This window comes from Pseudomicrostroma glucosiphilum, assembly GCF_003144135.1.
Source record: "Pseudomicrostroma glucosiphilum strain MCA 4718 unplaced genomic scaffold BCV69scaffold_3, whole genome shotgun sequence".
NCBI lineage: Eukaryota > Fungi > Basidiomycota > Exobasidiomycetes > Microstromatales > Microstromataceae > Microstroma > Microstroma glucosiphilum.
In genome coordinates, this window is record NW_020289915.1 from 1,275,109 (window position 1) to 1,294,082 (window position 18,974).

An 18,974-nucleotide genomic window follows, 5' to 3' on the forward strand; every position below is an offset into this window, starting at 1 on the left:
TTGCGACTGCGATACACAAGTGAGGTCTTCACTGCTGACTACCATCAATCTTCAATCTTACCTCGACTCAGACTGTGCTGCGTGCTGGGCATCGACCATCATACTACACCCTCGCTCTTACTCGAGTCTGGACCTCATACCACAAGTACGCCTTTAACTCAAGCTGTACTCAGGACTTCGAGACCCTCTCTATTTACTGCGGCAGAGCTCAGATCAAGAAGTTCATCACACCATAATATTACTACGTATCTGAGCAAGTGCGTCAGCCATAGCATCAAAAGGTAAGTTTTCCCCTCTACCGTCATAAGCACGCAGTCGATGTAAGATCGCAAGACAAAGATTACTGACCTTCTCACCTGCAATCTGCCTCATCTATTCGATGCCATAGCTCTAGTTGCACACTCTTGTGTGTCCGCTCGCGTATGTGACGTGAGGCATGCCACCACGACTAGCCCATGCTCGATTTCCTGAGGAGCACTTCACCTGAATGCATCGCTCGCGCCGATCAGCCAGTACCGCAGGTCAGTAGATACGCAACGGCTGAGAGAGCATCTAGGTCTGTTGTTTGACGTGCAGCTGATCACTGTGGATTATGTCTCATGCTATCTCTCTCAATAGACGTCACGAGTGCTGTACTGTAGACGGGAAATGCTTCAATTGTAGTCTCTGGTGGGGTAGACTTGCTCACTCTATGACACCCCGGCGTGTTCAGACCTGTCAAGGCTTACCTTCAGTCTAGCTCGTTCAAGCTGATGCTCCAATTTACCACGCCGGAACACAGCGCAATCTTCGATGATTTGGAGAGGAAATGCATCGAAGGGGGCTGTCTTGCTGACTCTGTATAGCAGGAAGGACAAGCGTAAGCCCGTCGTCCGCTTCACCTCTTTTCCACTTACCTGTACTCATTCACCCTCTTTTCAACCCCACCAGCGCTCTTATATCCCAGTCTTCCCATTGTCATTCGGAATCATAATGTCATCTGGACAGCCTCCCCTCGGCCCGTCACCAGATGGACCCGACGACCGTTCATTCGTGAACACAACGACATCCACGACAACTACCATTGTGAAGATGCCTGCACACTTTGCCGGTCCCGCTCTCATAACACTCAACAACTGCAACATCCACATGTCTGCCAGTGGCTCCCAGCAGCCTGATCCATTTCCTTCCGCTGCTCAGCAGCCTGGATCATCTCGTCCGTCTACTCTCGCTGCTCAGTAGCCTGGGCCCCCAAGATCCAATCTGGCTCCTCAGACGGCCCTGTTTGCCTTTCCCTCGTCAGCTCCCGGCGGGTACCCGCATGGCACGCCCACGCAAACGGCGTACATCAATGACTTGCCGACGAGCGTACCAGCGACACCAGTGTCCGAAAAAAAGCCTCTTCTACCCCTGTCCCGCCAGCGAGAAATGGCAACGACCGACACTCTTCAGCAGACATTCCTCAAGCAGCTCGCAGCAGCGCAGCCCCTCCGACAACGCAGAGAGTCATTCCAGGCCAAGAAATCTGGGAAGCGGCGGGGGCTTGGGTTGACAGCAGTCAAGAGATCCACCGCCAAGCTGCTGAGGTGGCGCAGCAGGGTTAGCTGCTCCGCGGGTGCTGGGACAGGTGGACTTTCTGCTACGAGAGGCGCACAGACTAATTCCTAGGCCCCTCAGGAACAAGGTGAGTACTGAGGCGCCACCTGATACAGACTGATGCCACACAACAAGCTGACGACGACCCCAATCCCCATTACCACTGTAGTTGAACGAGCAGGCGCTGCATGAATCCAACACGGGCTACATGGACAGCCCTGACTTTGGAGCAATTCTTTGATCAAGCCCATCGATTGCGAGACTGATGGTGACATCGAGCAGATTTCGAGAGCGGGTAGAGCTCTGTACCACCTACATTCTGCCTCCCTCCTCTCCCCTCTCTCCCACCTTCCCTGCGCCTCTATCAGCGCGCGCCCTCTCACGGCAAGACAATGTACTTTTCCAAGTGCTTCGGCACTGCCTCTAGCAATCCCTTCTCCTGCAGCCACTTTCGTGAAAAGAGGCGATTCTGATACCTGTATGCTCCATCGCAGATGATCGTCACAATCTTCTTTCCCTTGCCCAACTTCTTGCCCATCTCTCCCGCTGCAAAGACATTGAGTGCGGAAGAGGCGCCGATGTAGAGCCCTTCCTCGTGGAGCATCTCGTAGACTGTGCGGATGGAGTCTGCGTCTGGTACATGCAGCGAGTCGTCGATGAGCCCATCTTGCACTTCGGGCTTGAGGTTCTCTGTCAGTCGTCCCTGTCCAATGCCCTCTGTGATAGACCCGGTACCTGTACGCTCTAGCTTCTGCTGCTGGATGTACTGATGGAGGACAGAGCCAGGAGGGTCCGCAAGCCAGCACTGGATCCTCCCTTCGCTCTTCTCCTTGAGGAATCGAGTAGTTCCAGCTAGCGTACCGCCGGTTCCAGTAGCGGCAATGAATCCATCGAATTGCCCACCGTTGGTTTGAGCCCAGATTTCAGGACCGGTAGAGTCGATGTGCGCTTGCCGGTTGGCAGTGTTGTCGAATTGGTTGGTCCAGACGGCGTTTTCGAGAGACTCGGCATGGCGGCGAGCTTGGTGGTTGTAATTTTGGGGGTTGTCGAATGCGACAGCTAAAGAGAAGAGAGGGGAAGAAAAAAAGACGACGTCTCAGCACGGCAGCTTTGCAGCAGTCGTTGGCTCCTTGCTCCCGATCCAACACCTCTACTCACCAGGCACAGGGTAGACCTCTGCTCCTAGCATCCTCAGCAAGTCAATCTTCTCCTGGGACTGCGTGTTGGGCATGTAAATGACACACTTGTATCCCTTTGACCTGCATACGTGGGCGAGTCCAATACCGGTGTTGCCTGCTGTTCCCTCTACCACAGTTCCGCCGGGCGAGATGAGACCTGGAAAGAGGGGGAGGCGTGAGGCGAGTAGGGAGGAGGGAGAGTGTCAGCATGGGTTTCAGCGAGGTGAGCGATATTCATTGGCGATAAGAACTGCTGCTGAAGCGCCTTCAAGAGACCTTCCAAGATTCTCCATCTCTCATCACCTCTCCACCCTGTCCCACTCACCCTTCTCCTCGGCATCCTTGACCACCCAAAGAGCCGCCCTATCCTTGACACTCCCACCGGGCTGCATGAATTCTGCCTTTCCATAAATCTCCGCTCCGGTCTTTTCACTGAGAGAATTGATTCGAATCAAGGGAGTGTTGCCTACTGCGCCTACGAAGCCGCTGACTGTGCCTGGCTTGGGAGGGGAGAAGGGAGTAGCGGAGGCGGCTGCGTTGCTCATGCTGGGAGCGGTTGTGGAGATGGCGCGTGCGCTAGCGGTGGAGGATGAGCTTGCTGTTCGCAGGTTGGGTAGAGCTCGTACGAGAAGGGTACGAGACATGGTGTGACGGGAGGTTGATGGTGGCAATGCCGAAGAGGAGTGAAAGGAGCAGCCCCTTCTCAGCCTCTGGTATCCTCTGTACTTCCGAAGAAGTGGACCTCGACTCGACTCGCTCGCCATCGCTGCGCGGCCGCACGGAACGGAGCGGGGCAGCACAGGCTCACGGCTCACGCTCACGATTTTGGCGCCATGTGGAGAAGCAGGAGCGGAAAGAGGACAAGGAGACGATGCAGCAAAGGGTCTTCTTCCCCACATCTGCCTTGACCATCTTCTTCAGCCATCATCTTCATCCTTGTACCCTCACCACGATGGCTCCACCACCATCCCTAACAGTCAATACTCTCCCAGCTCAAGCGCTTCCACCACTCACACGCATCGACCCTCGCTCTCCCGCCGTACTCCAAGCCATCTCCCCGCCCAAGAAGCAGATCCACTCCGACGAGGATCTCCTCAAGTGGAAGAATTCAAAAGCGTACGCCGATATAGTCCTCTTCGCTAGCAGACTGGGAGAGGCGGCTGTTGGGAAGGAGACGCGCTGGCCGAGGAGTGCAGCAGAGCTGGACGGATCAGGGGAAGGCAGCTCCTCGGAGAGTATACCACGCAGGAAGAATACAGGAATAGAGGCGGTCCTTCAGCTGCTGCAGACACTTCTTCGGTGGACGGAGGAGATCGAGCCAAAGCAGACGCCGCAGAGATTTGGCAACCTCGCTTTCAGAGACTGGGGTGCGAGACTAGAAGAGGTGAGAAGGCAAGGCCGGCAGAACAATCGCTTGAAAGGCGATACTGACGCCCAGCTCCTCCTGCTTCTACTCCCTCTTGCGCGCAGCAACTCGACGAGCTACATCATGACCTCCTAGCCTCTCAGCTCCACCTGCACCCCTTCATTCCCGAGCTCTCGCCTTACCTCGTCGACTCTTTCGGCTCCTTTGTGCGGATAGACTATGGCTCCGGTCACGAAGTCACCTTTCTCGCCTGGCTCGGACTCCTTTTCAAGCTTGGATTCTTCGACCAGCAGGACGACGCAAACGCGGGTGGAGCGAGCGGTAGCACTAGTACGGAGAAGAGGAACGGGAGTGTAGAAGAGGCGACCCAGGTAGAGGAGGCACTGGCGCTGGAGGTGCTCCCGCTGTATCTACAGGTCGTGTGGGGACTGCAGGATCGGTACGCACTTGAGCCGGCTGGGTCGCATGGTGTCTGGGGACTGGTGAGTGAAGAGAGTCCAAGATCAGCTCCTTCGATGACATGGCTTTGTCTGACCAGTCCTCCATTCTCTCCACTCTCTACAGGACGACTATCACTTTATACCCTACATCATCGGCTCAGCCCAACTCCGTCTACAATCCTCATACCTCCCCTCTCACTTCTCCTCCAGATCTCACAAACCCTCCAAACGACCCTCTCCCGCCGAGCTACTACACTACCTCCCTACATCTTCCTCCGTGGAGCCCTCCCCACCTTTCCCAAACCTCTTCACCTCGTCCATCTCCCGCATCCACGCCCTCAAATCCGGTCCCTTTCACGAGCACTCCCCCCTCCTATACGACGTCTCCACTTCGGTACCCAATTGGGTAAAAGTCAACAAGGGGATGATGAGAATGTGGGAGGTCGAGGTATTGGGCAAGAGACCGGTGGTGCAGCACTTTGTCTTTGGTGGGGTGGGGTGGATTTGGGAAGGGGGAGAGGGGGTGGGAGATGTGCGAGAGGAAGGGAAAGCAGTGGGAGGTACCGCTTCTGGTCAAAGTGGAGCTCAACAGCCCGCAACAAGGGCACCGTGGGCTTCAGGAGGAGGAGCAGCAGCAACCGGTCTGCCAGGTGCAACACAACGTCCTACTACGTCGGAAATGCCACCGCCGTCGACAATGTCCGCCACTCTGGGCCCACTTGGCAGCGCCAGAAGAGGTCCACCGCCCTCGAGCACCCCTTCCAGAGGCATGGCCCCACCTCCCCTTCCTGCAACATCCGTCAGCGGGACGGCTGCTCCGTGGGCGACAGGCGGCACGAGTGCTCCTTGGGCTAAAAAGGGGTGACATAGAAAGGGGAAAGAAGAGCCAGGAGTCTATGGCTGCCAGTCTACTGTACATTTTCATTGTTGCTTCTGAGACAACCGCTAGATGAGGACAAGATTCTGCGCGCTAGTCTACGCAACCGAGCTGAGCCCAATCGATCCTATGGCCCGTGCGAAAGCCCCAACTAGACTATCTCTTGCTATTTCTGAAGACTGCTTATCATCTGGAACTGGCCTGCTACGACGCGTATCGTCCACCGTCCTTGCGCGATGACTTTCTTCTCTTGTATTCACCAAACCGAATCGTGCGAATCGTACAACCTGTAGCGCTCCCTGCGTCTATCGGTAGTGCGGCTATTGGTATCGGGGCGTGGTGGTTGGGGACGCATCAGCTTGAACGTCTCGGACATCTCTGCCTCTTTTTGAGGCGACGCAATGGGCAAGCGATCCTGAAGACGCTGCACAGCAGGGTGCAAGAAATGTGGATCCCCTCCAGTTCTAAATTGTTGTATAGTAAGATACTTGCGGGCGATACGGAGGCGCTAGGATGGGCGAATACAAAAGCAGAGCAGGTTGCTGGTCAGCGGGCGCTGCCGTACTGTACACTGCTACCCAACCACACATCGACAGCTCACAATGGCGATCTCGTAGGATCTGAGCATATTCATGAGGTTAGAGCGGCTGCTGATTGACCTGCTGTCTTTCCAGGGCAAAGCGAGAGGAGCAAAGTTTCGTTCCAAGATGAGGGCTTCGATGTGCTTCTCCTCCAGGTCGATCGAGCCGGTGTACCATCGAGACCAGAGGTCATGATCGATGACCTTGTTCATGAAGTCTCCGTACTGGCAGATGATGAGTGAAAGTAGCATGCAGAGCACGGCTGAGTATCAGTACACGTAGGGGCGGTCTTGCAAGCCTCGCCTCCGACGAACCAGCTCGTATCCTTCGATTTCGATGGCTTTGTAGCATTCCTTCCTGATGTTCAAGCCCCAGTCGCAGTCAACCTCTTGCAGGTCTCGACTAACGTATCGCTGAGAGAGGCAGTAAAGGTCAGAGGGGTTTGAATACGGGGTCCGTGGAAGGGTCAGCTCTGTGCCTTAGACCTGAGACGCGCTGATGATGGCACTCACAGAATACAGCTGTTGGACAAGAGCCATGGACAACAAAGCGCCTTTCTTGCGCAGGAGCTACGAGTGAATGAAGATGCAAGGCTTAGCAGATCTGTAGAGGTGTGCTGCTGTAGGTGACCTTCTTGACCCACCTGGTAAAGCTCGAGGGTAAACACCTTTGGATAAACGATGGCTTCGAAGACTGCGTACGCGGGCGTGCTCCTTGCCAAAAAGCATTCAGCCCTCAGATCAACGTCTTTGGACAGGGCTGGAGTTCGGATAAAGCAGAGCGTTGTGTGTGAAAGCGTGGACAGGATCAGCACTGGCCCTCAGCACTCGCGATAGCATAGAGCAATGACCCTTCACTCACTGTACCAGCCCCTGCAGACCTTGTGCAGGTTCTCGACAGAGTGAAAGTCGGGGTCCAGAGCATGGATCTCGATCCAAATCTGGTGCGGGGTGCGGAGAGAAAAGAGGCGTCTGTCAGCACAAGGTTCCAGAGCAAATGTTCTGCTGACCTTGACCTCATGACGTGAGAAAGTAGCGGGGTACTCACCGGCTCCAAGAATTCGTCGGGGAGTAGTCCAAGAGGTCCCTGCAAGGGACCAGGAGCGGGGTTGATGGAAGGGGACATGGTCGTGGAAGGTGGTAGGGTCCAGATGGTAGAGAAGACAGAGGCTGAAGACAACCTTCAGCAATCAGTACCCGGCGCAAGGGCCTTCGCGCGCCGGACGCACCCAGGCGGCTGTAGAGCTGCTCTGTCCAGACAGGCTCGCGTCGACGCGTGGCTCGACGCTAGAGGGCTACAGCTCTTCCGCATACCAAAGACACCAATGGGCAGTGCAGGAAAAGAAAGTTGATGACTGTTTCCATTGCGTAGACCGTTGGGGACAAATTCTACCAAGAGGGCAATGCGGCGGACCGATGGTCGGTCGCCCGCATTCAGGCTCTAGACTCATATCGACAACGAGAAAATCAGGGATGGATGATAGGGAGGGGCAAAAGGGGATGAAGGAGTTGAAGGAGTCGCTTTCCCTTCAGCCGTCCGTTCTTCCACTGTGGCGGACAGCTTTGACCGCTTCACCGTCAGCCTGCTCTAGCTTCCGCTTAGGAATGGAGGCTGCAACGACGGCATCTGAGAACACTTTCCCTCCCGCGATAGCTCCGACCTCTCCGCCTCTGATGGTGGAGGAAGCTGCCTGCGTCGATTGACGAAGTCTCTGGCTCGGCATTGCACTCTACGCCGCTCGTGTTCTGTGCTTCTTCATGGTCCGGAAAAGCTTGTGCGCCCTGGGCGCTCTCCATCAGCACGTCGTCTGATTGGATAGGTGGAGTCCAGGGGATCGTTCAGAAGCAGCCAGATTTGTAGACCCAGAGAGAGACCGGAAGAGAGAGAGAGATGAAGAACTGAGAAGAATTCTTCGCTACCTGTTTGAGCGTAAGCTTGAGCAGCTTACGCCCAATTTACCTCCAGCAGAACCTGATCAGGCATGGCCACCAGCGTCGCCTTGCCAGGCTCAGGCGGGGAGGCTCTACAAAGCGGCATCCTGGCGAGAAGAAGAGCGAGGTACGAGGTGGTCGATGATGGTGAGTGGCTTTGAGTGGAGGACGGTAACGAAGACTCGAGGCCACTCCACCTCTGAGTTCATGAAAGAGGGCAGACGGACGGAAGGGAAGCGCGTCTGCCCGGCCCCGGACGCGGCGCTACCGGTCCGATATCGAGGTACGGAGCGGAAGAAAGGTCGAAACGCACTGTCAATCAATGGCGACCATTGCAGCCTTTCAGCAGGATGCTCAAATGTACATTGTTTCAGGAGCAGTTCATTGTCTCCCCAATCGACGGGCGATAAGCAGCTACTGCGGATGTCTAAGGAAATCTCTGGCGTGAAATCTTCGGGAAAGCTTAAGGGACAACTGTAGCGCCGCTTCTCATGACCCCGAGAGCCTCCCTTTCTGAGTTCAGTGTCGCTTTGTGAATGGCTGTATTGTACTGCGATGGATGCGACTCATGGAAAAAGTGTTGAAGAGTTCAGAAGGCGGCTCATGGGCCGTATCGACAAGGGGGATGAATGCGTAGGGAAGCTGGGGTCCCGTGACAAAGGGAGGATACTGATGCTCCAGCCACTCATCGCTTTGATCGGACACTTCGACGAACGGCCTTGCCAGGCTCTCCGGGGCTCTGCTGGCTCGTAGGCAAGGAGGATCCGGCTCCATAGTGTGTGGAAGTTCCCCCTTGAGTCGGCACTCCATCGTCGCCCGCCAGGAACGCCTCTTCCTTTGGACCTCGAGGGCCCTTTTTCTTGCTGTCGCTGTCAGTGGAAGCAGGCGTATGCTCGCCCTTTTGAGATTCAACAGGCTGATAGTCGTCGACGCTTGCCATCGCGGTGTCTTCTGCCTCAGTCATCGCGGAATCTTTGTCGCCATCAGCTCGGAGGCCTTCCAGCTCGCTTTCTTCGGCAATGCTCTCTCCCTGAGAGCTCTCTACGCTTGAGCACCCATCTTCATCGGCGGATCGAGGGGGCGGCTCGTAATCTACATCGACGTCCTCTTTTTCATCTTCAGCGTCTGAGACAAGGGAAGGAAGATGCGCAAGGCCGTCAGAGGCATTGGACTTACATCTGGAGGTACCTTGTCGGATCACAGCTTCCGAGTCAAGGTTTCGAGCCTTGGTACTCACCTGGCTCTGCCTTCTTGCCCTTCTTTCGACGCTTGAGTTCCTGAGAAATACCCTGCTCTGCCGCCTGGAAGCTCTGTCGTTTCTTAGAGGGTGCCACTGCGTATTTGTCCGCGCCAATTGTACTACAGATACTAGCCAATTCTTCAGTGCCATTAGTGTTTCCTTCAATCTCCTTGTGCAGAGCGGCAATTTCGGTCAAAAGCTCGTGCTGCCTCTTGTACTCTTCTTTCTCGACAGCCGAACCGTCTTTCAGGGAGAAGCGAGGTACGACCACCACTTTCAAGGCCTGAATCGTGGCTGCTAGCGTGTTGACGATATTCTGCAGGTAAGTCTGGTATTCTGAACAGAGGGCGCGGGCGTCCTTCAGTAGGGAACTACGGACTTGAGCTTTGTAAATTTCGCTGTGAAGGAGGGCATTGACATGTCGATAGCCAACCTGGGCGTTGAGGAGTAGCTGTCGGCGTAGGTTTTCCTTCAGTTTGTGAGGCTATATGTCGGGAGCAAGGTCAGGTGAGTGATCGACCGTCACCTATGCCGCTGGCGTGGCAGGCCTCGTCTTGTCTTCAAACTCATCACATCTTGAACGCAGACGGTGACTTCCAGGTCCCCTCCTCCTCGCTTCGGAAGTGCTGCTAGGTCTTTGGAGGACAGACTGGCATTGAGAAAGTCGTTGACGCCTCCCGTACTCTCGGACGGGATGGCATCGGAGGTAACGCTGCCCCCAAGTCCTGCGTCGACTTCTCCTTTAGGTGAAGGCTGCCAAAAGACCTTCAATCCGTCTCGTTCTGATTCGTCTTCAAGGTCTGATTTCACAGAGGGCTTGCGGGTACAGCAAACCCTTCCCACATCGTCGTGGTCGAATACGAGAGTAATGGTCCGCTTCGAGGACTCCGCGATGGTCTTGTCGACATGCTTCTGCAGTGTCACTAACTTTGTGTCGCTGACAGAGGCGCAAGGTAATTCGCTGGCATCAGTGTCACGTTGTGTGAAATCGACCAGGGACTAGTGTGGTTGGCACTCACTCCATGTGCTGGGTAGCAACACAGCTCAAAAGTGCCGCATCTTCCTCCAGGCCGGCCAACGGCGTTGCCCCGAGAGTAGACAAGCTCCTCTCCAAGTCTTGCGGAAACTTTCGGGCCACTCGACTGAAGAAGTAGAGGTGTCGCAGAGTGAACTTGCAGCCTGCCTTGATCAGAGAAGCAAGAAGCTCAGTCGAAGAGGAGGGTGTCCAGCTGAGAACAGCATGATCCACCACCACTGCAGCTGCCGGGCTATTTGATCCACACAATTTCACAATTGCGAGGGAGTTCCCTTCGAGCTTGTCCATAAAGGGTGCTTGATATTCGGGAGGTGCATGGCGATTGCTGCGATTCGGGTTCGCAATGGGCGTATTCTTGGTCAGAGGTCTGCCCAGCCAAAATCAGTTCAGCTTTCTCACCGATAACTGTAGCGTTTGTTCCTGTCGAAGTGATAATCAAACAAGTCGTTCAATTTCATGCACTTGCGTGCCACGCCCAGCCGGAAAAGCTCTGGAAGTTCGGATGTCGCACTCTCTTTCTCGAAGTCGGTGTAATGTTCCAAAGGAAGGAAGAAGCCTTCTCGTGGACTTTCAGTGCGGTAGAGGTGCTGGGTGGAGCTCAGAACAGTCGCGATACGTGGGAAACCCCAAGTTCGATAAAAGCGACGCTCCTTGCCGTATTCGCTCAATTCCCACATGTCAGCAGGCAAGACCCTCTGTAAGTCCGCAGGAATGGCTAATGATCGAATGAAGACAATGTCACGTAGGCTCTCGTCATACAGACATCGCTCATCCTTCCTACTCACCATGGCTCTCAACAGCCTGCGCGAGCACGGCTGGAAAGTGCGATAGGCCGGCAACTTTGCACCATTTGCTGATTGCTTTGAGCAGCTTGCCCTGAATGGTAGTGAGAGAACAGCTTCAAGTCTCAGCGCTGTTGCTATGACCAACTCGTTCGGTATTGCCAGAGAAGTCTTCGCAGACTCGATTGCTATCGTCTCACCTTGAGAGGGTCAAGCAGTAAGCATCTTGCTACTCGAGCGAGGAACTGCGGCCAGTCGCTGACTAAACCGTGAGCTTTTGCGTAGACGAGAACGCTAGTGTCGTCGACAATGGCCGGGAGAAGCAGAACGCCGAGAACATCGTCCTCAGTCTGACGTAAGCATTACGATGCAATGCAAGAGCGCGGCCAGTCAGAGAGCGGGTCAGTGAGATGACGAAAATCAAGAGCTAGTGCGTAGTATGAGCTTTGTGTCAGACCATCGCATCCCCACCTCACCCTGTCTGAATTTGCTTTTGTCCAATCGGGTGCACTGTCCGACTTCAGAGTGCAGCCCTTGAGGAAGCGCGCAGCTTGCATTTGACGCAAAAGGAAATAAGCGAACCTAGCAATGGTGTGTCATAGGAGGGATCGAAAACTGTGAGACAGACAGGTACGCTGTTTTGGGTCAGCTCGAGCGGCACTCCTCACCATCTAGCGAGCTTCGTAGATCCAGAGGTATCGTCAGTCTCATGTACGACGAAATGGTAGATGCGGGCAGCGTCTGTGCCGCTCTCCCGCTGAGCAAGGGTCAGGATAGCCTTCTCGACCAGAGCTGGGAAGTTGAAGTCCAGCATACCCTTTGTGTCCAGTCGCAAGACAGCTGCGACCCATATGGCGGCAAAATGGGAAGCATTTGAGCTGATGATCAGTGGGAGTGTCGTCGTTGAAGTCCTGCCTACTCACCATTGTAGGCGCTCTTGATTGTGTCGACACGACGGGCATCGGATACGTAGCCGCTTTCCCCTTCGACTTTGCAGTGTCGGAGAGACATGAGGACTCGCGTCTACGAGAGGGTTTAACAACACGTCACAAAGAGGCCTCAGCAGCGAACGTCTTTACAGCAGGGTCGTTGAGCTGCTCCGACAGCTTGCGCACTTACCGCGAAGGATTCTTCGACCCGCAGACTCGGGTGTCCTGACGTGTGCATCTGTTCCAGGCGTTGATCCAAGGCACTGAGATCTCCGGTTACGTCCCAATCGCGCATCAGTGCCGACAGTATGTCTTCGCCCTGCGCTTTGGTAAGGTTGAACTCCTGCTTGTCAAGCCAAACCGTCAGATCTGGCCACTAAAGATGGCATGGTCAAGATCAACGAGGAGTGAGCTCCATGCACAACTGCACCATATCCAAGTGATTTCACTCACCTTGGAAATGGCTAGTCCGATCGTCCTCTGAAAATAAGAGTCGGCTATGTCTTTGATCCCAAATGGCAGTGGGACGAATTTGTGCTCTTCGAATAGGGTTTCGGGCTTGAAGTTGGGGTCGAGTCGAGTATTGGACACCCCATGGCGAGCTCGGGAGCCTTCGGCCCACCTCTGGTATTCTTCAGTCTCGCGAGCATGCAAGTGCAGGCCCGAGAACTGTGTGGGACGATGAGGCCGATACACGTACGGTGCTTAGCTCAACGTCACAATGTTGAGGCTCTCGTTGCGAAGGCATACGAGAAGCCGACTCACGGTTTTATGAGCCTCAGCCAGCACCGCCAAGACTGCTTGCAGATCCGCATACTTTCCCCATTTTGTCGCCTCGTCTCCGTAGGCGGAGTAATGTCGAGTCGGTGTAGTTTTAAAGTTTCTCTGCTCGTGGCGGGACATTGTCAGCCCTGACGGTAGTGCTGGAGGCAGCTAGGCTGTACTCACGATTGCGAGCTCTTGGGCAAGTGCCAGTGACAGCGTTGCGCCAGAATTCAGCAGCGTCTGCCCGGGTGCACAAAGTCGTCAGGTCAGCAAGAGAAATTACGTTCGTCATACCGCCGAAGCTCTCACTCTGAATAGATCTTCGGTGAAGATCTTAGTTCGAGATATGGCGTAAAAGAGGGCAAGACCTTTGCCATGCTTTCGTAGAAAGTACTGTGCACGCGTGTGGCAGCTCTGGGAAAGGTCTAGAGAGTCGGAGAGGACGCAAGAGTCTCTTGAGCTGGTGATTCTCATCTGAGGCAGTCTCTAGTATACCACTTACCGTAGACGCGCTTGGAGGCTCGGCCAAAAGATCCTGGGTTGTCCGAGTAGATGAGAATCTGAAAGGTCAAGGCAGCCACGAAGCAGGACGTAGGTCAACGCTGAGCACATTCAGCCTGGAATGCGGCAAATCCTCATACCTGTACCACAATCTCGTCAGGCAGCTGGTCGAAGCCGACGTTTGCAGCCTCGGCGGCAGCATCGACCTCTTCCGCCATGCTGCGGCGATGAGGAGTGAAATGTGGGAGAAGCTCAGAGAGACGGGTGAGGCGATGCCGAGTGAGTAGTGGGGGGTTAGTGGGGTGAGGATGGAAGGGAAGGTGGAAGACGGACATTGCAGAGGGAGAGACCAAGTGCAATGACGCTCGGACCATCGCCGCCCCCTGTCCACTTCCGTCGACGCGTACCACTCCCGTTCCGAAGAAAGCCGGCGGGCGGGTAGAGAGGCGCGGTACGGGTCCGCAAGAGAGAACGTGCCAACCTCAACACGATCTCCAGCCAGACCCCCTTACCCCCTCCGTCAGGCGCGCGGACACGGCGATCTCATACCAGCTGGTATGCCGCATCTATACAGTAGACTTTCGTGGGGCCTTCCTGGGAAAAGACTTCATGATATTGCCGGACAGAGAAGCACAGAACGAATCAAGCTCATTGTGGGAGGCGATCATGACCTCATACACCACGCTCATCTCCTGTCTCACAGCTGGAGTCTGCCTGTACTTTCCCTTTCTCTCCTTCTCCACTGCTGGTGCTCTCTCGACGCTTCCTCTTCTCTCCACTTGCACTGCTCGAGCTATCGTGTCGTCTTCTCTTCCTCTTGCGCTTGTCGGCCTCGCGCTGCGCAACCATGCAGTCCGCCACGGCCGTGATCTGGCAAGAAGAAACACAGACAGGAGAGTAGAATCAAAGGCGAGACTAGCTGTACATGATGTCTCCCGCTCCTGTCTTCTCCCTTTCTTGCTCAAACTCACCTTGTCGACCGTAATCAAAGGGCTTCCGTACCCACCAAAGACAATGTTACGCAAAGGTAGGGGCATGAAGCGACGCTTGAGGAACATGGTCATGAGGCCATCACGTGTGATGCTGTTTCGACCATTGAGCCAGTCTGAGTATAGGTCCATTTCAGAGGTCTTGGCGATGTTCAGCTTAGGAAACTGCCAAGCAAGAGGTATGAAGGATGTCCGGTAAGCTGCAGGCGCCTGTGGCCACTCAAAAGCCACGGCGGTCCAAACGACTCACCTTCTTAGCTCCCGCCGAAAGAACGGCGAGGACAGCAGCGAAGGATAGATTGAGACACCACTTGTCTGCGTTGCTGGAGTCGGTTCGGGTATAGCCGGAAGCGAATCAACGCTGGACAAAGTAGGGAGCTTGTACACATTCAGCTCCATCTCGCCCGCCGATCCCACTAGCACAGACGCGATGGCGAGGATGAGCTCACCTTGCTTAATTCCTGCATCAGGGCCAAGGATATGTGTGCTCCCGAATCAACGAGCGACTGGCATGTGGTGAGGTGGTCTATCAGCGCTGCAGCGGGGCATGCAATACCTTTGGCCATTCGGATTGATTCACCTGGCACAGCGCCTCGTCGAACAACTTAGGGCATGCCATTGCATGGAACATGGCAAGATATCTTCCGTGTCGAGACAGAAAGTACTTGGCTCGAACGTCAGGTCGCTGGGTGAATTCTGTGGGAGAAGATGCAAGCAGGAGTACCGTAAGTGAGGGATTGCAGCAGTCGTGTTTCGGCTGTACGGACAGCTGCCGGTGATCGTCCCGCACGACGCACCTCGAATACTCTTGCAAATCAGGGGGAAATTCGTCGGCTCCGCCAGAAGCAGCCAAATCTAGTGATTGCAAAGGATTCAGTACAGTCGGGCAACGGAGGTCGTTCGTCTGCGGTCTGCATGCCAGCAGCGTTGACTCTGCTCACCTTCATTAGAACCTCGTCTGGCATGGACGCCAGCGCGCCACCCTGCGGCTTACGTGGGGAGGACTTACGAGGAGTCATTTTATCTATCTTTGCAACAAAAGAAGGGGACAGGGCTTTCAAAGTGGTCAAGGATGCTCAGAAGTAGGAGGGAAGGGTGGCGGTCAATCCAACCTCGGTCATGCCGGGATCGAAGCACACGGAAAGGACCGTGCCCCCGGCCTCGGACGCGTCGCTACCGGTCCGACAGGCAATAACGGAAAGGGAACGGACAGACACGATGTCGAAGGGGGAGCGGTTGGCAGGATCACGGGGATTTATCAGCAAGCACCAACAAGGATCGTCCAACCGCAGACTTGTAGCCCAGACGCTCGTGAACGCTACCTTCATGCTTGGTTGCAAGGGTCTACGGGACAAAGTTTCGTGGCTATGGAAAGCCCTTCTCTGAGGGAAGCAGGGCTAAGCTAGCGCTGGCAATTTGAAGCACAGCAGCTCGGATTACTGCGATGTCCTTGACGCTCGTCATGGCACATGCGAAATGACAGGGATGATGCCTTTACAAGTCTCGGCTAGACGTCTGCCTACTTCCGACCCTCACAGTTGACTCAGAGCTTCCCGCAAGCCTGCGCTTGGCTGCATTGTACTCTCGCTGGCGTTGCATGTACTTCACGACCAGGCGTATCTAGTGTATAAAGCAAGGGTGGAATCAGTGAGATACTTTGGAAAGCGTGCTCATTTTCAGTCCGGTTCCCGCACCTTCGAGTAAGCTTTATCCATGGCCGATTCCTTCACCCAAGAGTCCTCCGATTGAGAGATTGACTGCCAATGCGGCAGAAGTGGAAGAGGTGCGAATTGATGCTTGCAGAACAGTTCCTCCAATTGACTCTCGAGCATCTCCTGTGTCCCAAAGAGCCAGTCTTGATACTTGAGGCTATCACAGCGCGATGTCATAGCCTGCTGCGAGTACTAGTGGGCCCGAGCGTGAACGGGGATGTGCAAGAAGCTCAGCTAAGACTATGACATCCTCTTCAGCAAAGACACGTTGTACGTACCCGGCGTCTTCCTTCTGTAACTACGGCAAGGGCAGCCTCGAAGCTGATGCCCTTGCCCCAGGACATATAGGACAAAGCCATCATGGGTTTATTGTTGACGTCTGAGAATTGCCGCTGCGTCCGAGTTAAGAGGTACGAGTCAGCGTTCAGCGGGCCTGAGAAAGCTGAACACATTCTCACGGACTCACCTTGGCCAGTTCCTGAACGATAGCCAGCGAAAGAGTGGCACCTGAAGCAAGCAGGTCCTGAAAAGTCGCACAGGGAGCTTACTGTAGGTCAGCCCAGTTCTGATACAGTGGTCGTCCATGGTACCACGTACCCTGAAGAGCTCCGGATCGAACATCTTACTACGAGCTATAGCGTGAAACATGGCATAGGGCTCGCCGTATTGCTGCAGGAGCCACAAAGAGCGCAGGTGGGTTTGCTTTGAAAAGGCTGGGGTGCATATTTGTCGGCAGGAGCGTCGCTCACTCAGCGCTAGGCCCACTGAGCTTATGCCGGCTCTTGACCCCTGCACGTACCGTAGAGGCGCCTGGAGGTCCACGTGAGACACCATGGGTCGTCTACATGCAGCCAAATCTGAAGAGTGTCCCAGGATATAGGAATTGCAAAGGGTCTTAACGCTCGAACACTGCCTGCATGTGCCTCTTCCCCTCGAATTACCTCGAATAGAATCTCATCAGGAGGGAAGTGTGAAGGCCAATCCATGTCCCTGGAGACTACGAGTCTCACTCGGTCGTGTGGGCTTCAAAATCGAGGATGAGCAAAGGGGACGATGTCAAGGGAGTAGGACAGTAAGCCCAGCGTGGTATGAAGAGCGGAGGACAGCAAGAAGGAAAAAGAAAGACAGCAAGCAGACACGGCGGAACCTTCCAGAACGATCCGCCTCGCGGCTCGGGTCCAAAGTGGCTCACGCGGTGGTGCCCACTGTAAGCCGGGCATGGAAGTCTTCCGAGGCACAGTAGGTCAGTGAGGTCTTCAAGGCGAGGAGAAGTCGCTTTGTACCCCTTTGGAAGGGAGTAGAACAAGGGGTCGTGCCGCAATTTTCCGTCTCCGCGAGTGACGTCGGGTTCTTCACGCCTGGGAGGCGGCTGACGTGGAGAAGGGTCAAATGTCACCAGACGACTTTCACTCGTTCAGGAAGTGTACGAAATGCTGTGGAACGAAAGGCCCAACTCAATAGAAACATTCGTTCGATGCGGTGCTTGCTCTCGCCTTGTCATCTTCTTCCTCTTCAAGGGCGTCCGCCGCCCAGTCAAGTGTCCCTTGGCGCTACAGCTCTGAGTGACTTGGCTTTGGCAGCATTGTGCTCTTGTTGGACATGTAGGTATTGGGTCACAGTGGCCAACTGACGATGGGTACTGCATAGTCAGCAGCAGCATTGGCAAGGTGGACCAGCTGTTTTCCGAGAGGTAGCTATCATACATTGACTCTGGGCAACTCACCTTTTCGATGAGCTGCATTGCAGAGGGCTTGCCTTGCCGGTTGCTTCTAAGGGAGGCCTCGTATGAATGACCTTTCAGCGGAAGTGGGGCGAACTGTCGGTCGACAAACATTTCTCGGAGAAGAGCAGGGCTGAGGTCCTTTTCATCGCTCAGCCAGGAGACGAAGAGGTCCATCTCATTGAATTTGTCTTTGAGATGGTGCTGCCAATACTGCGATGCGAAGGGGCGTCGAAGGCGCGGAAGAGCAGAGGAATTAGTCTCAACGACCTCTCTTGGGCTTGCGCCCCTTGTTGTTGCAGTGCAAATGCTGCAATATTATATACGCACTCGTTTCTCTCCTTCTGACATAAGAGCCATGGCGGTGGAGAAATTTGCCTTCAGACCCCATTGATCTTCGCGTTTCAGCAAAGCTCGTGTATGGCCAGTGGAGAAGTGGCGCTGAGTAATATCGCGGTCAGTCAGATGGGTGTCAAATGGTCTGTTGGTAGCAGTCGAGGTCATACCTTTGCAAACTCTTGAATGAGACTGAGAGAAATGTTTGCCCCATAAGCTACGAGGACCTACAGCATTGGGTCGGAGGGGTGAACACCGTCGTTCTCTTGCAACAATTGCCAATGATACGGAACTCACATCGCAGACTTCCTCATTGAACAGTCGAGGTCGGGCCACAGCGCGGAAGACAGCGTATGCTGGACCAAACTCTGCCAGTAGCCATCGTGCCCGCAGATCGGATGCTTGTGAGGCGCCTGAAGGTAAGCCAATTGGAGCGGATGAGAAGAAGGTCTCAGAAGGCAGCGACAAGCCGAAGACAAGGTGACCTACCCACGTCGAAGCTTCCAAGACGTGCTCGCTAGAGCACAAGGATCGTCTAGATGAATCCAGATCTGTGCCAGAGAGCAAAAGATGAGGCCAAGATCCCGAACTATCTCCGCATGTCCTCTCACCTTCACAAGAATCTCATGTGGCATCGACTCAAGCGTGGACTTGCGAGGAGTGACATCAAGGTCCGACCTGGAGTCGGGGAAACCAGTGTCCGACATGGTGCGGAAATGGGAGAAGACAGCGCCGGAAGAGTCTCCAGAAGTAGTGATGAGAAGAGTTGCAATAGCGACGGAAGGGCAGGGGAGGAACAGCTAATCAAATGCCACGCTCGACTACATGCACCTCGCGCGGCTGCTTGGAGGCGCACTCTCGCGTCCATTGCCGTCCGCCAGATGAGGGCTACGGGCAGCCGCTAAGGTCACAAGCTCACAGGAGAGACCAGCTGTTGCTATAGAGACCCGTCTCGAACAACACTTCTTCAGAGCAGAAGAATGACGTCGGGACGCAAAAGACTTCATTTCAGGGGC

The 18,974-nt window shown here is 54.9% G+C and overlaps 10 protein-coding genes across 10 annotated transcripts; 1 reads left to right on the forward strand and 9 right to left on the reverse strand.

Moving 5' to 3' along the window:
- Positions 1-1,779: 1,779 nt before the first annotated feature.
- BCV69DRAFT_281543 (putative cysteine synthase) lies at positions 1,780-3,467 on the reverse strand. The gene is made up of 3 exons (XM_025492024.1): positions 3,079-3,467; positions 2,734-2,910; positions 1,780-2,634 (listed from the first exon to the last, which is right to left on the reverse strand). Exons 1-3 carry the CDS (start codon positions 3,395-3,397, stop codon positions 1,955-1,957), a joined length of 1,176 nt encoding a protein of 391 aa, XP_025349725.1. The 5' UTR covers positions 3,398-3,467; the 3' UTR covers positions 1,780-1,954.
- A 238-nt stretch (positions 3,468-3,705) lies between these two features.
- On the forward strand, positions 3,706-5,424 carry BCV69DRAFT_297852 (Phosphotyrosyl phosphatase activator; the record flags this gene model as incomplete). Its single annotated transcript, XM_025494163.1, has 3 exons — positions 3,706-4,137; positions 4,224-4,601; positions 4,684-5,424. The coding sequence occupies 3 exons, from the start codon at positions 3,706-3,708 to the stop codon at positions 5,422-5,424; spliced, it is 1,551 nt and encodes a 516-aa protein (XP_025349726.1).
- A 134-nt stretch (positions 5,425-5,558) lies between these two features.
- On the reverse strand, positions 5,559-7,287 carry BCV69DRAFT_149742 (hypothetical protein). Its single transcript, XM_025489342.1, has 7 exons — positions 7,065-7,287; positions 6,879-6,957; positions 6,661-6,776; positions 6,530-6,586; positions 6,332-6,430; positions 6,038-6,241; positions 5,559-5,944 (listed from the first exon to the last, which is right to left on the reverse strand). The coding sequence occupies exons 1-7, from the start codon at positions 7,140-7,142 to the stop codon at positions 5,693-5,695; spliced, it is 885 nt and encodes a 294-aa protein (XP_025349727.1). The 5' UTR covers positions 7,143-7,287; the 3' UTR covers positions 5,559-5,692.
- A 1,243-nt stretch (positions 7,288-8,530) lies between these two features.
- On the reverse strand, positions 8,531-9,610 carry BCV69DRAFT_149971 (hypothetical protein). Its single transcript, XM_025489343.1, has one exon. The coding sequence runs from the start codon at positions 9,336-9,338 to the stop codon at positions 8,634-8,636; it is 705 nt and encodes a 234-aa protein (XP_025349728.1). The 5' UTR covers positions 9,339-9,610; the 3' UTR covers positions 8,531-8,633.
- BCV69DRAFT_149314 (hypothetical protein) lies at positions 9,291-10,887 on the reverse strand. The gene is made up of 3 exons (XM_025489339.1): positions 10,736-10,887; positions 10,208-10,644; positions 9,291-10,125 (listed from the first exon to the last, which is right to left on the reverse strand). Exons 2-3 carry the CDS (start codon positions 10,510-10,512, stop codon positions 9,711-9,713), a joined length of 720 nt encoding a protein of 239 aa, XP_025349729.1. The 5' UTR covers positions 10,513-10,644; positions 10,736-10,887; the 3' UTR covers positions 9,291-9,710.
- On the reverse strand, positions 10,697-12,473 carry BCV69DRAFT_149353 (hypothetical protein). Its single transcript, XM_025489340.1, has 8 exons — positions 12,389-12,473; positions 12,126-12,311; positions 11,930-12,029; positions 11,675-11,846; positions 11,483-11,588; positions 11,207-11,356; positions 11,010-11,100; positions 10,697-10,874 (listed from the first exon to the last, which is right to left on the reverse strand). The coding sequence occupies exons 2-8, from the start codon at positions 12,228-12,230 to the stop codon at positions 10,795-10,797; spliced, it is 804 nt and encodes a 267-aa protein (XP_025349730.1). The 5' UTR covers positions 12,231-12,311; positions 12,389-12,473; the 3' UTR covers positions 10,697-10,794.
- On the reverse strand, positions 12,287-13,724 carry BCV69DRAFT_149462 (hypothetical protein). Its single transcript, XM_025489341.1, has 6 exons — positions 13,342-13,724; positions 13,203-13,260; positions 13,010-13,125; positions 12,884-12,940; positions 12,389-12,820; positions 12,287-12,304 (listed from the first exon to the last, which is right to left on the reverse strand). Exons 1-5 carry the CDS (start codon positions 13,573-13,575, stop codon positions 12,641-12,643), a joined length of 645 nt encoding a protein of 214 aa, XP_025349731.1. The 5' UTR covers positions 13,576-13,724; the 3' UTR covers positions 12,287-12,304; positions 12,389-12,640.
- On the reverse strand, positions 13,686-14,065 carry BCV69DRAFT_281551 (hypothetical protein). The gene has a single exon (XM_025492025.1). The coding sequence runs from the start codon at positions 14,048-14,050 to the stop codon at positions 13,874-13,876; it is 177 nt and encodes a 58-aa protein (XP_025349732.1). The 5' UTR covers positions 14,051-14,065; the 3' UTR covers positions 13,686-13,873.
- A 230-nt stretch (positions 14,066-14,295) lies between these two features.
- Positions 14,296-15,446, reverse strand: BCV69DRAFT_147836 (hypothetical protein). Its single transcript, XM_025489337.1, has 6 exons — positions 15,132-15,446; positions 14,988-15,045; positions 14,771-14,886; positions 14,640-14,696; positions 14,441-14,513; positions 14,296-14,355 (listed from the first exon to the last, which is right to left on the reverse strand). Exons 1-5 carry the CDS (start codon positions 15,207-15,209, stop codon positions 14,445-14,447), a joined length of 378 nt encoding a protein of 125 aa, XP_025349733.1. The 5' UTR covers positions 15,210-15,446; the 3' UTR covers positions 14,296-14,355; positions 14,441-14,444.
- Positions 15,447-15,640: 194 nt separating this feature from the next.
- On the reverse strand, positions 15,641-17,102 carry BCV69DRAFT_147776 (hypothetical protein). Its single transcript, XM_025489336.1, has 7 exons — positions 16,844-17,102; positions 16,702-16,759; positions 16,500-16,615; positions 16,369-16,425; positions 16,181-16,294; positions 15,885-16,085; positions 15,641-15,810 (listed from the first exon to the last, which is right to left on the reverse strand). The coding sequence occupies exons 1-7, from the start codon at positions 16,886-16,888 to the stop codon at positions 15,685-15,687; spliced, it is 717 nt and encodes a 238-aa protein (XP_025349734.1). The 5' UTR covers positions 16,889-17,102; the 3' UTR covers positions 15,641-15,684.
- Between the last annotated feature and the right edge of the window lie 1,872 nt (positions 17,103-18,974).